Source organism: Panulirus ornatus, chromosome 14, assembly GCF_036320965.1.
Source record: "Panulirus ornatus isolate Po-2019 chromosome 14, ASM3632096v1, whole genome shotgun sequence".
NCBI lineage: Eukaryota > Metazoa > Arthropoda > Malacostraca > Decapoda > Palinuridae > Panulirus > Panulirus ornatus.
In genome coordinates, this window is record NC_092237.1 from 4,510,482 (window position 1) to 4,525,451 (window position 14,970).

At 34.9% G+C, this 14,970-nt stretch overlaps 1 protein-coding gene across 5 annotated transcripts in view; it reads left to right on the forward strand.

The window, feature by feature from the left end:
• The window catches only part of mlt (tubulin folding cofactor E like protein mlt), a 54,829-nt gene extending 40,408 nt beyond the window's left edge, over window positions 1–14,421 (forward strand). For 4 of the 5 annotated variants that reach the window (XM_071669407.1, XM_071669408.1, XM_071669406.1 and 1 more), the window contains exons 4-8: window positions 1,852–1,969; window positions 5,541–5,762; window positions 7,954–8,108; window positions 8,575–8,743; window positions 11,131–14,421. In XM_071669407.1, the coding sequence (XP_071525508.1) occupies window positions 1,852–1,969; window positions 5,541–5,762; window positions 7,954–8,108; window positions 8,575–8,743; window positions 11,131–11,298 (832 nt within the window). In that variant the 3' untranslated portion in view covers window positions 11,299–14,421. The remainder of the gene's footprint in view (window positions 1–1,851; window positions 1,970–5,540; window positions 5,763–7,953; window positions 8,109–8,574; window positions 8,744–11,130) is intronic. The other variant, XM_071669409.1, reaches the window with a different exon arrangement.
• Window positions 14,422–14,970: the final 549 nt, after the last annotated feature.

Genomic DNA, 14,970 nt, shown 5'->3' on the forward strand with positions numbered 1-14,970 from the left:
TCTAGGTGGTCCTTATGTGTAGTGCTGGTGAGCTGAAGGTTATGTCTCTCAAGTTTGAGTACTGGAGGCAGTTGGATGAGAGTTTAGTTGGTTGGTTGGATAGGTTAAGGATACAGAAATGTTGCAGTTGGTTTATGAATAGATTACCTCTGGGGTTTTAGGTGTGAGTGTTCGGCTATGTGGGATAGTGGTCATTGAAATCTCCTCAAAGACAGATGTTGGGTACCCTGATCAGGTTTTACAGTTAGAGAGTATATGTAGAAGGGGGATGTATGTAGGTGTTGAACTGTGGAAAATACTTATCAGCAATAAGTTTCAGACCTAGTAGGTAGTAGTTGGTAGGTGGAAGTTTGTAGGTGTTGAACTGTGGAACATGCTTATTAGCAAAAAGTTTCAGACCTAGTAGGTAGTAGTTAGTAGGTAGCCAACAACCAGGGAGGTATATTATTAGTATTATTAGTACTACCTGCCTTGGTATCAGGAGTGTTAGTGACATCTGCTTAGTGAGCCAGCACTTCAGTGGTTGTCAAGCTGCACTCCTCTGACCCAGGTAGCTGTCCTTTCTTTCTGCCTCACTAACATGGATTGCTGGCATTCTGTCCATAAACATACAATATATCCTTCTCAGATGTAACACTTAACTCACGCAGCTCAATCTTCATAACTCTAGATTTTCCTGTTTTGAGCACTGTGTGCTATCCCTTCCCTTTGGTAAAATGTTAGGAGCAGTAGATAGAAGTAGTAGGTAGGAACATTTAAGCTAGAGCATTAGGTAGAAGTAGTAGGTAGGAGCATTATATAAGTAGTCATTAGGAACATTTGGTAGGAGCCTCTCCAAACAGTGTGCTAGACTTGCTCTCTGCTAGTGGCCTGTTAAGGGTGAGGCACTAAAGGCTAAGAAGTGGCTCTTGAGTTCTTTAGTTATGGATACTGTTGCCCAGGCCACCCCTTTGAGTGAATTCCAAATGGACAGGCATCAGAGATATAGATAGATAGATAGTTATATTGCAGTTAGTGCTCTTTTCTTTCAAACTATTTGCCATTTCCCGCGTTAGCGAGGTAGCATTAAGAACAGAGGACGGGGCCTTTGAGGGAATATCCTCACCTGGCCCCCTTCTCTGTTCCTTCTTTTGGAAAATCAAAAAAAAAAAAGAGAGAGAGGGGAGGATTTCCAGCCCCACACTCCCTCCCCTTTTAGTCGCCTTCTACGACACGCAGGGAATACGTGGGAAGTATTCTTTCTCCCCTATCCCCAGGGATAGGGGAGAAAGTTAGTGCTGTGATATGTTATTCTTATGGATGTATTTCTAGGGTGTTACATTGTCTCTGAGCTATGAGCTATCTTGTAGTGTACTGGTATTGGAGAATGTTATGGTTTGGTGGGCAAGTGTTATGAGCCATCCTCTTGTCCTTTTCGTCTGTCTTGTCTTATCATTGTTTAACTCTTGAAAGCTGGGAGGTGTGTCATGTTTCTTAGATGAGGGCTATGTGGATATTGTGTTCTCTGAGTTGTTTGAGTATATCAGTGTGCTTGTTTTTGATGCCATTGGCATTGAATTGCTGGATTGCATATTTTGTGCTTTTGTTTGTTAGGGAGAAAGAGTATTGCCCATGTATCCCCTGTTTGTTGTAATAGATGACTAATTGGGGTGGTTTGAAATCTTCTCCTCCTGTATTACTTTTCAAAAGAAGAAATGGAGCAAGGAGCCAAGTGAGGATTTTTTCTGTAAGGCTGAGTCACCAGTTCTTGATGCTACCTCACTCACACAGAAAATAGCAAATATATAAAAGAATGAAAAGATGTATCGATGTAAATGAATATATATGGAAGTAATATTTTTTGTTTTTCAGAGTAGAAGAATTGCATCTCTGTAAAAATGGGTACCAGAAAGTAGAGAAAGCTCAAACAAAGTATTCTTCAGTTAGTCGCGTCCACTTCAACAACAATCCCAGTGCAGATTGGTCAGAGGTAATGTAATTCATGTGCCACATGTGGTTCCTCAGTTCAGTAGTGGAGGATGCTTGTTTGATTTTGTCTTTATATAGAAAAACATTTAGAGAAAGTTGTTTTACTATGCATATTTCTGTAGTTTTAACATGCATACACATATGTGATTACCTATTTGTACCATATGGAAAGGGATTTTTACAGCCCTGGGACACCATCTTTTGAATGTTCTGTACTGTCTTACAACTTTTTAATTTTATGAATGCTGTGTGCAGCAACCATGCCATCAGTCATCTTACTATGTTCATCCACCTCTCATATACTGTAAAAGTACTTCTTTACATTTTTTGAACAAGTTTCTTGTTTGATATTATATCCAATGGTTACTTTATCCCTACATATCTGAAAGAGATGTTCACCGTCTACACGATTGGCCTGTTTTAAGAACTTACAGGTAGTAATCAGGTCACCCCTCACACTTTCCTGTAAGGTGGGCAAATTTAGAGCCTTCTAACCTTGCCCTGTAACTCAGCTCTGTTAATTCTGGTATTTAATTTGTTTCCCTTATGTAGACCTTCTTTGTTGTCTTTGCTTCTTTAGGTGCAGTGCTCAAACTTCAGAAGTATATTCTAGTTTTGGCCTTATTTATGATATGAAGAACTTAAGAATGATTCCTAATCCATATACTATCATGGTATTCTAATATTTTTGTCAGATTGTTTGTCTCCTTAATTATTCTTTAAATACGATGTAAATGTTCATGTATGGAAATTTGGACATTAACAATAAAAGCCAAAAATTTTTATAGTACATAGTGCACCCATACTTTTTGTCTTACAAAAGTATGTATGGACTGTTAAATCTTTCAGAATGATGTGTAAAAAAAAAGAAAGTCTTATTTCAGTGGTAGAGATTGGTTTGAATGATTGTGTAATCCAAATGCAATGAGGCTCTTTCCATGTTTGTATGTTCTCTCTGGTTTGGGACTGAGAATACCAGTGCCCATTCTTAATCAGTTTAGTCACATGTGTAAATTCCAAATGGAAAGATTAAGAAAGATCAGATTTTAGTAATGCGATAGCCAATCAGCCAGTGAGATTCTAATGCGCTCACAGATGTCAGCAGTAATAAACATCAGTCAGGTCATCTGCTCTGAGTCCAGTACTGAGGGAACCATGTTCTCTGTTTTTAGAACTTTCCACCTGATCAAAGCTTTCTGTAATCTAGTGCAAAATTACAAGAATTTGAGTGAAATTATCTTTGGCTTAGTTGTATGTATAGCAGATATTTGAGTATTATGTAAATAAACCAAGTGAGTGTTGGTGACCAGGTTACCTCCTCCCTCCTTCTCTGGTTCTTTGGAAAATGTTTGTAGGACTGTAGCTCCTGGAGGAAGGTTGGTATGAAGTAACTAACTGTACAGTTATTTAGCAAAGAAAACTAGACTTATTAGTGATATGAACTGACTGCATGAATGGTTTGTATAGATAATAAGCATGACTATATTTGTAGGTTTTGTTTTTCACATTATTTTGTCGCTTCAATTAAAAGTTCTTATGCTTTATGTTGATTACCAGTTTGGCTTCTTTTTCAAATGACAGTATGTGGTTTGGCTGAGAACAATGTGTAGTCATCATTCATACCATCAGCTAATGTCTGACTACAAATGTGTTTCAGGGATGTATCTCTCCAAAAATATATTTGTAAATAGTTCATATGGAAATACGTGCTGATCCATATCTAAACTTTACAGTCACTGTTGAAAGTGTTAAGCACATAATTGCATGCCTTGTGACTTGAGCAGAATAGAATGGCCTTTTCTGCTCATGCTATCTTATTCGTGTCTTGTCAGTTTGCACGCATGAATACACAACCTGTCTAATATTATTCGGTGTAACTGTGGATTCATGTTTTTTTGTGAAATTAGAATTGTTTTCATAACTGAAAGTGGGGTCATATACTTTTGAGATTATTATTTATGCTGATGACAAGATGGCAAGATTATGTCATAGACCTTTGTACACTTCTAGCAAGTGCATTGATATGGAAATGTATAGTTTCTTCTAATTTTGAAATTGTAGGACAATGAGTGTGAGGGATCTGAATGAAGAAAGCTTTAGAGGATGCAGAAGGTGATAAAACATTTGGTTAGGAAGATATGGTGAGAATCAAATGGAGTATATTAACAGTTTATGAGATAAGATTGTTAATTAATGCTGAATGAACAAGATGCCTAGAGCAGAGTAAAATAATCACTGATATAAAATGAAACATGGTAGAAACTGTTACAAATCACAGAGGATGAGTAAACAACGATGCATGATAACCTGTTCAAAAACATGATTCAGAAGTATTTTGGTATTTAGAAGTAGCATAAAGTTATAGAAAATACCGTTAGCAAAGAGAAAGTTCATGTGACTAGAATAAGTAAACAGACAAGGCAGAAGGAATCATTAGGAGACTGGCAGGGATGAAGAATCAAGATTTACAGAATTCCATCAATTAACTGGATTAAGTATTTCAAGGAGCATACTTATATGATGACTCATTTAGTATACATTATCATCATAGCAGTTTTTAAAAGATTATGAGAGCATATTGGTTTTGGTGTGGAAGAGAGCTGTATAATATCGAAAGGTTGTTTAAGAAAGAACGCATGAATATTATAGTGTGGCTGTATGCAGTTGTATAAAGGAAAGTAGAATCAGAAACATCACTTGAAGGTTTGTGATATTTGAGATAGGAAGGAAAACCAATGAATACATAATTTGGTATGAGAAAACTATGAGGAATGTCTCAAGAAAAAGATTCCAAATTTGCTGGTAATGAAAAAGGTTTCTGACACTTGTTTGCCATATCCTGCATTAGTGATATAACACCAGCAACAGATGAAGATATGGCTCCATATGCTCACATCCACTCTCTAGCTGCTTTTTATAATACACTGAAACCAGAGCCCCCATCAGCAACCACACCCCACAGACTTTTCCATGGTTTCCCGTGAGTGCCTCATATGGAAGGATAAGTATCGAGAAAGACAGACTTAAGAGGATAGAAACGTATAGGATGTCATACAGAAAGTATAAAAAATTCTCGGAGGACTGTGTTTGAAATACTAGGAAGGAAAATTTTACAGGAGCTTGAAGTTCCTGGTAGCATTGAAAAGTTTAGAGTAAAAGGACTATTTGCAAACTTGTTGACTTATTAGGCAAAAACTATAATTTTGTGACAGAATAGGTATCTGTAGGCTAGACACTGGATACACTTTATAGAGGCAAAACTTAAATGAAAGTAGATGTACACGGTTTTTCTATATGGATATTAAGTATTAAAGAAAGAGCTAGTGGTTTGAGGATGGACCAGCCCTGTTAAGGAGTTAATTTCCAAGTTTTCAGGAGATATTAGTAAATGAAAACCCTAATTTAAACAGTTTGTAGTAAGAATGAAATCAAGAAAAGTAGGATTTCATTTGATGGTATTGCTAGATTGGATGGGCAGAGTCCTAAGAAGAGTGTACCCTGTTTAGGATCAGATAAGTTTCTTCATACATAATTATCTCGTTTTCAACTCATGATATTACACATAATTTCAGATTGAAACCCTAGGCCAGATGTTCCCTGTCTTGGAGGTGTTGATCCTTGCTGAGTGCCCACTTGGTTCCTTGAACAATGATGGGCACTATCGTGAAAATTTCCCAAACCTCAAATACCTCTCCCTCAACAGCACAAAAATACATACCTGGGAGTCAGTAGACCTAGTCAACAAGTTCCCTGAGCTAACAGAGTTAAGACTACAGCAGTGCCCTTTGTATGAGGTAAGATATAGAACTCAGTAGCTGCAGAGAAGTAATTTGATGGTGAAATAAGACCAGACTTTTTTTTCTACTTTCAGTATGACATTAACTTAAATGTCTTGTTTTAGTTTAGAAAATGTTTACATGATTTTGATATATGATTATAGGGTGTTTGAGGTATGTATGGAGGAGGGAGAAAGATTATTGTTTGTGCACTATGACAAGTTTTCATCTCTCCATCCCTCTTTTAGTCGGTAGTAGGTTGTAGACTTCCACCAACAAGAGTGTTGTTACTGATACTTTCTTCCTGGATACTGGAAGGATTGGATATAACTGTGCAGTGAGTCAGGACTTCATTGGCTGTCAGATTTCTCTCCTTTGGCCCAGGTTGCTGTATTTCTCTCTGCCACACCCACATTTGGGTCACATAGAAATTGACAACACAAAATTCAGTTGACTTTTTTTAAGATTCTAGATTGTGCCTCTGAGTGCAGTGCACTGGCTCTGCCATTTGGCAAAATCTTCATGCAAAAACTTGTAAGTTTCTCTCACTCTCTCAGAGTGGCATAAGTAAAGACCAACATGGATTTGTGTCAGGAAAAAGTATGCAAACTTAGTTATTAGTTCATTATAATGACAAATAAAATTTTATCTAAGGAAAAAGAATGGTTATGGTTTTTCATCACTGCAAAATCTTTTGATAAAGTGATCCATGGGATTTTACCAGAGAAAGTAGTTAAACATAATAATAAGGGTAAGATAGGAAGATGGATTAAAGAGTTACTAACTGACAGAGAATTTGAAGTGGTTGGAAACAAAACCATGTCTTGGGAGGAAGATGTCCTACCTTGGGTACCACATGGAACAGTAGTAGCCTCAGTACTCTTTGTAATAATGGTATCAAACATTAACAGGGAAGTAAAGGAGAGTTAAGTAAGGAGCTCTGCTAATGACATCAGAGTAAGCAAAATGATTTGGCAGAAACTGATCAAAAGAAAATGCAGAAAGACGATTTACAACAGGGCAGAAGTAAACCTAATGGAAGGTAATGAAGATGAATTTGAGCAAATAAGTTACGGGACAAGAATGAAGACATCAATGACACCATATAAAGGCCCAATAGAGAAATTGGAACAATTGCAAAAGATTTTGGTGTCATCATAACTGGGAAGTTAGAGGGTATTTTAAGAAGATATTGCTATCAAGTCAAGTGATGGGTGATACGATTCTTAGAACTTTCCCTGGAAGAGATGAAATCAATTGTTGAGAATGTTTAATGTATATATAAGAAGCAAAATAGAATACTGCAGTGTTGTATGGATATAAGTAAAACAAGTAGTTGGTGGAACCTATTGACTATCAAGAAAAGCTAAAAGTACTTGAAAGAAGAAAAGAAAGATAAATGACCACCTACACATGGCAACTAATTTAAGGTTTAAAAGAAAATGTGCTGAACCTGAAAGCTTTTCAACAGAAGATACAGAGTTGTCTATAGTCTTCAAGAATACTATAGAACATATTAAAAATTAGTCATAAAAAAATATATGACAGCCTAACCAGGAAGCTGAAACAGTTGTTCATTTAACTTTTAGGATGAATAAGAAACATGCATGTAGTAAATACATAAATATTCAAAAGAATACTTGGCATGTGGTTGAAATCAGTCCCAGATTAACCTAGAATAGAGTAATATGTAATTCAAGTGGCGACTAGGAAGATTGGTCTTATTCATCAACCAAGATGTGCAGTGAGTGGTGAGCACTTTATGCTAGTCCTACCATCTTTGTTAAATCTTATTGTATGTACTCCCTCTGTCATGCCCAGCAAGGAAAGACATGTTGAAAATATATGAGTCATCATAAATGAGAAACTTCAGGTCAAAGAGCTTATTTTTAAGATAATACTAGGAAGCCAAAAATATTCAAGGGTCATGTAAAGTGATGAAAGAACTGTTCAGTGTACTTTCAACAGAAATTAAAACATGCTCTGGATAACTACTGAAACATTTAAAAGAAACTTGATGCTATATCTGTTTTGAAACAAGGTCACATAAATACAGGACTAATAGTAGTGTAATGTCTGTGGTAGTAGAGTAAAACAGTATAAGTAAAACAAGCTAGTTCTACCAATTGGCAAAAATCTTGTCATGTGTACTTGTTTGTAGGGGAAAATAAGCACTACCCTCTGGTAGATTTATGAATTTCATTTACAGAATTATAAAGATGAAGAACGACGACAGCTAACAATAGCTAGATTGTGGCGAATTCAGAGATTAAATGGTGGAGCTTTAATCACTCCAGAAGAGAGAGAAAATGCTGAGCGGGCTTTTATTAGATATTACATGAATGAGGAAATTCGACCAAGGAGGTAAGGTTAACTTGTATTTTGTTGGTTATCTGACAAGGATATTCAGTGCATTCAACAGCAGTTTGATTTACTTGTTTGTGCTCACTAAATTCAGTCATGGTTTTTAACCTAAGCAACCATTAATAGTTGCTTAACATCATATAAATGTGTCAGGTATGAGAGATGGGTGAAATATATAAAAAACATAAATGCTTCACTGTTTAAAGTTTTGTGTGTTAGATTAGAGTATCATTAAAGAGAATCTGATACAACTGTATTCCCAAGCCAGATGACATACCATAATACGATTAATATCTTATGTGCTGCCGAGTATTTCTTTCAGTTTCTCTTAGAAAGTAGATGTCACTATGCATACAAAACTTACCTCGTGATTTTTTATATAAAGAATCCATGGATATCTTAAGCTGATCCGTACAATACAAAAATACTACATTGATGACAATGCAGATTTACATATTCCTTTCAGATATGACGAACTTGTATGTCAGCATGGAAAGTTAGACCCTTTGGTTGAAGTTAGTCTCCAGCCGGAGAAGGAGGTGCATGTGACCATTCGTTTTGGTGAAATAACTATTCAGAAAGTTATAAGTGTTTACTCTAGAGTTCTGGATCTGAAGAAGGAACTTGAACCTAAGGTATGTTGATCATAAATTGTTATGTTATAATGCTCTTCTTATATTACACTGAACATTCACAGATATTAATAGCATCTAACACTGTATATTCATTTTATTTGCATGAGCACTTGCAGGAGTGGGGGGTCCCAATTCTGCATAAGTATTTCCTACCAAAGGTGCATGCTAGTATCCAGATGTTCAAACTTATGTAAACGCAAACAAAATAATTTATTATGGACAGGAAAGTAAGGAAAGAAAGCTCTTGCCTTTTCTAATCAAACCCATTTCTTCAAGCTGGAAAATAACAGTATTACTGTTATATTGTCATCCTTTACTTTTTTAATCGAGTATTGTAGCATGACTAGCTAATGTGATATAACAAGTTCTTAAGAAACAGCTAGATGTTTTACTCAGAAAATAAGATACTTCTGGGGTTGTGTTGTAATACCCATGAGGCTGGCATTTCAAACTTTATGTTTCTGTTGATGTGCTTTTGAGGGGACTTTGATTCACTCTTAGATCGTAAAACTTTAGGTTATCCCTCTCTAGGAGGGCTAAACCTTTTCCTCTTGCATGCTTCTCCTTCCTCCTTTGCTTCTGTGTACCTGTTATATACCTATGTTAGGTTTTGAGAGTGGGATATTGGGAGATCAGATTGAGGATGATTCTACTGTGAAAATGATGGACAGTGATTTATGGTAATATGCTTGAAGTAGATAGATTCATAAACAATATTCTTTGTAAGGAAGGTATTGTGGTACTGAAGTTCTCTTGTCCTGCATGCAGGAGAGTTTGAAGTGAAGGCATTGTGCCAAGGGATTAGATGCCTGCAATGATTGGACCATTTCTCAAGTTAGAAGGTGTCAAGGAGGATTGCAACATTTCTGGGATTGTTATGTGAAGGAATAAAATATGTTGTAAATCAGTAAATAAGACAATAGCATGTAGCAAACTAATAGATGAGGAAGGTCATTTAAAGGGATGATTGTTTACTAAAGTTGTTTGTAATGAGATTTGTTGTTAAAAACAATTAGTCAGAGTGAATAAGGCTTATGGTAGGAATTACAGGGAGGGAGGATTTGGAAATTTGTTCAGAGTATATCAAGTTAGGAGAAAGCTGAAGAAAGAAGTGTAGTAATTTTAGCTAGTAGAACATGTATATGGAAAGGCAGAGGAATTAGTGAATGGTCTTTGGTAGAAGTTGGTTCAAGGTAGGGATGTGGTATGTCCCTGTGGTTTTTTTAACATTTCTATAGGTGAGGAAGGATAGGGGCTATAGTAAGTAACATAGAAGAGTAAGATTAGAAAATGATCGAAGGGAGTAGTGTTGGAATGTCACTTGAAGGTATCCTGCTTATGGCTAATAATCCAGAAGAAATAATAAACTCTGATAAATAGTTTGGAAGATTACTTACTGGAAGTGAGTACTGTTCCAACAAAATTAGAGTGGTTGTGTAAGAAGTATGTTAGATATGTTTTAGAGTCTGATTATAAGGAGTACTGAAAAGAGGTAAGAAAGTTTGTACTTTTTTAAAATGCTTGATTCAACTTAACCTGAGACTTAAAAGTGAAATGTGTGGATATTTGATACCATAATGACAAAGAGGAAAGGTGGAGAAATGGATCTTTTGGATGTAAGACAAATGTTTAGAGAAAGACATGGAACAAAGAAGCGGATGGTTTTTTTAAAGATTGGGGAATTATTTCTGTGATAAGATGCCGGAGATGGTTTATTTGAGTGAAGCGAAGAGAAGTTGGAAAAAGGGAGGCCTGCATTGGTAGGTAGTATGGGTGAGGTAATTTTCATTGGAAATTTTCAAAAGTTTATCAAGTTATGAAAAAAAATCTGTGAAGGTCTTATTACCTAAGTCACCCCACTGGATACTGGATATAGATGAACTCAGCTTTGCCATATGTTAGTGGAGCCTTCACTTTTTATGTTCCCTTTGGGTTCCATGATACAAGGCTAATTATCTTGTCATATCATTCATATATTTGTTGTGTCATAGATCAACAGATTAGACTGACATGTATCATCTTCTAATCCCATACTAATTGAAATTTAGCCATAAACTAAATGTTTGTGGGAATTAAATGGAATGATTAAGTTGACTAGGTGGCACCACTAGCATAAGTGAAGTTAGTTGTTGAATGGTGGCCTTGGAATCCCCATAACCTTTGGATTGGTTGTTAAGTGTACTACACCCAATTTGACAGTATCTTTAAGGTTTCCGTTGGCATTTTAAGTCTTTGATGCCTTTCTAGGATTTTAAGTTAAGTCATTCAACAAGGTATGTGTTGCAGCACACAAACTAGTCTTTCTCCATCAAAACCTCCTTCTTATGATTTTAGCTGTGAATTTATGTAAAAAATGTTTTTGTAATAGACATATTCTGTGTTAACAGTTTGGGTTGCCACCAAGCAAAATGCGCCTCTTTTACCATGACAAAGGTGTGGAGTATGGTGTTTCTTATGCTCCTGAGGAACTCAAGATTAACAGCAAACAACTCTACACTATCAATGTTCAATCAGGAGATGAATTCATTGTTGAACCAAAGGTGTTGAAGCCATGAGGAGTGCCACAAAGCAACCATAATTATAAGAACTTTCAGGAAATAGTGATAATTTTTAATAATTGAACTTGAGTATAATACATGCATTAGCCAGTTAACTAAGTATAAGCTTGCACTTAACTGATATAACATGTAAAGTTACTTATTGTAAGATTTAAAGTGCTCTTGCAATTTTGAAAGTTACTTTACTTATAACTTACTGTTTATATATGCTTAATCTGAATCTATGAGAGTAACATCTAACTGGAAAATGTTTTCTTGTAAGACTCAGGTTGGTGAAGTTAATGTGTGTAGCAGGCAGCTAACCAAGTTCCCCTATGGTGGAATGTGCCCTTGTGAACTGGTATTATAAATGGGTTCCTTGTTACAAAAATGAAGATTTCATATCCATGTGCCTACACAAATGTTCATCGTAAAGCTTGCATCAGTGATAAATTCCACTATTTTAAACAGTTTTGCGACTCGTGTCAGCATCATGGTAGAATGTCTTCGAATATAATGTAGCGTGTACTGTGATTTTTTAAGCTGAAACTTTGATCCAATTATTACATTTTCATAAACTATTTTATCTGTTTGGAATTTAGAAAATGCAGTGCTGCCTCTTGCACTGACGAAATATTTGTCTTCTTGCATTGATTACTGAAAACTATTTACTCTTGTATTTTCAAGTGATTTTGATATAGTGGGTATCAGATAACCATATTTTCTGGTTTTAGTTATCCAATGTTCATGTTCAAATCAGTCAATAATCCAATATTACAGTATTATTATTGTAAAACTCAGTTCATCAGGGTTTTGCATCCCAAACTGTTTGAATATTTTCATACTAGGTATCAACTTATATTGTCAAAATCTTATCAGGGATTAATATTATATACTTGCAATTTTTAGCTAATTGTTATCTTGGGTATTATAGTAATTTTCAATAAGCCTAAATCTTAGATGAAAGTAAAAGTTGAATTTACATTTGAAAAAGATATTTTCAGAACTATGTTTGTTTACTTTGAATTTAAACATATTACTGCATTATATCAAAACTCTTTATTTTTGGGTCCATGAGAATGTACAATTGATTTCATACATATATTTTATGGTTGTAAACATGGGAGTTGTTTGAAATATAAAAAGGTTTTGTAGGTTTCAGTGTGGGAGCAAGTTGCAGGATTGGGTGTAACACTCTTACAGTGAAGTTTTACTGTAGATATGACATAGGAGTTAGTCTTTAGAACTGCTTGATTCTTTAAGCTCAAGATATACAAATACTATTGACATAATTCATGTCCCCCAAAGAAAAATGTATAATCAGAATAATTTATTAATGTTAAAAAGATGACTGAGCAAAAGGAACATAAGACCTTAAGTATATTAATTCATTTGAAGTATCATTTAAAATTAATGACATTTTGTTTTCAAGGCTTTTGTTTCATTCTGATTCTTGTTATGATTTCAGAAAAACCTCTTCTTTGAACAGCCAGTTGCAGCTTCACCATCAGAGTGTTATAGCCTCTAACTTTTGTACAATACATCTTAAATGCTAATTTTTGTTGATCTCAACTTACTGTATATTTGTTGTTAATACTTAAAAGTTAACCTTTTGGATATGATGAAATCATACATATGTATTGTTATTCGTGAAATGATTTAATAGTGTTTCAGGAAACACTTACATGTGAAAGAAGGATACTTTTGATAAAACAGTTAACATATTAGCCCTCAAAAATAAAGCTATTTTTTTTTTCACAAGATTAGCCCTTTCTATTGAATTTTCTGTATCAAGGAAAATAGAATTTTCACAGATTTTGTGCATCAGTTTATTTTTCTGACTTAAAGGAATTAAGTACTGTATACAGTAAAAAAATAGAAGTGTATAAACAGTCCTAAAAAGTTCTCCTTTTCCTTGTTTCCAGTTACCCAAGCAATATCGTTTAACCCATGAGTGCCAATGGTATTTTGTGAGTATGGAAATGTGAAGTATAATTTGCATGCTTGTTTCAGATTTTCTGTTGACATTTTGTACATAACTTTATTTGATTTTATGTCAGACTTTATTTGATTTTATGTCCTGTGCAGGTTGCATTGTTTTAAATGTACCTTGGACCAGTTTTATCTCGGTGTTGTTCCGGTATATCTTATTTAATTGATTTTACTATTGTTTTTACTAACTATTTTTGTGTATAGTGTGTCTATAGAGAAAACTATAGTAAGATGATTTTGAATTTTATGGTAGAGGTCTTTGATATATATTTGTGAAGGTAGCTCATTGTTAGCTCTGCATTGTGTACAGTACATGACTGAATTGTTATTTATGGTAAACCAGTGGCTATGGATGAATTACAATAGAGATCTGACTTGCAGCCCCGAAACTTTACATTTACATAAAGTGTCAAATGCATTGTTTAATAGGGGCTTATTAAATGTACTTTGAAAGTATATTGAATTTCATTGTAATTAACTGCATAAATTGATTTAAACAAATAAAATACCTTGGGGAAAAATACAAATACCATAGGATAGAATTAATTGTAAGAAACCAAGACTCACGTAGTGAGAGTTTGTTTATCAGTTCCTATAAGTTTTATTTATATTTGCCTGTTAACACAGAATTTATAATTTAATTATACCAAATTATTCTATGGGTTGTAGGTATTGATAATGTTTGGAGTTTGCTCCATAGCAGTATCAGTAAAGGCCAGAGTTTATCCTTATTTTCCATTACTTCTTTGTTCTTAATACTGTTGCCTGTGTTTTATATTTTCACTCTTCACAGTTTGCCCTTGCCACAAGTACATCAGCAGTTGAACTAATAACCACATTGTCAGTCGTAGTGTCAAGCTGGATATGGTGTTAGTGGCAATCATTTGCTGAAGTCAAAATATTTGTGTGATTTCAAGGGTATAGATGAAAACAAAATACAAAATGATTCTCACTTATTTTAGAGTTGACTAGTCAAGACAGACTTGTAAGCCCAGGCCATTTATTGAAATAATTCCATAGCCTAGAAGGTTCATACCCTGAGAATCTTTTGTACCCACAAAGTTAACACTGTATTCCATGTACTAGATTTCACATGTCTGCAGCTTTTCTCATACTCAAAACTTGAAATAAAAGTGAGATTATATTATAGTCATCATTCATTAACCTGAGAACATGTATATATTTTTTCCTTTTTAAAAGTTTACATCATATTAACCAGGCATGAGAAATTTCAATTTTTCTTGTAACAAGTAATATGGGATTACTGCCAACAAACTTGGTACCTTTGAAGTTTAAGAGGCTGTTTTAGGTTAAGGTTAGAAAGTAACTGCACTTGCAAGAGAGAGAGCAAGAAGAGGCCTGATGAATACCTTGGCATTTACAGATGTTTGATCACAGTAATACCCTGTAAGAATGATTTTCTGCTGCCTCCTTTCTCCTATGTAAACTTCTTTTAATAGAAATAATGCCTATGCATCTGTACTTTGTAAAAGGAAAGGAAAAAGGGGCTAGAAATCCCTTGTTTTACTGAAAGTTTGTAAAAGTAGGAACAGAAGACATGAGGATTTTTTCTTGAAGGACTAGTCTGTTCCTGACAGTGTTGTAATGAATGCGAAAAATAGGCAATATTTTTATTTCATTGACTTCTTATCCTTTCCCATTTTCATTTTCTTCTTATCCTTTCCCATTTCAGAGGTA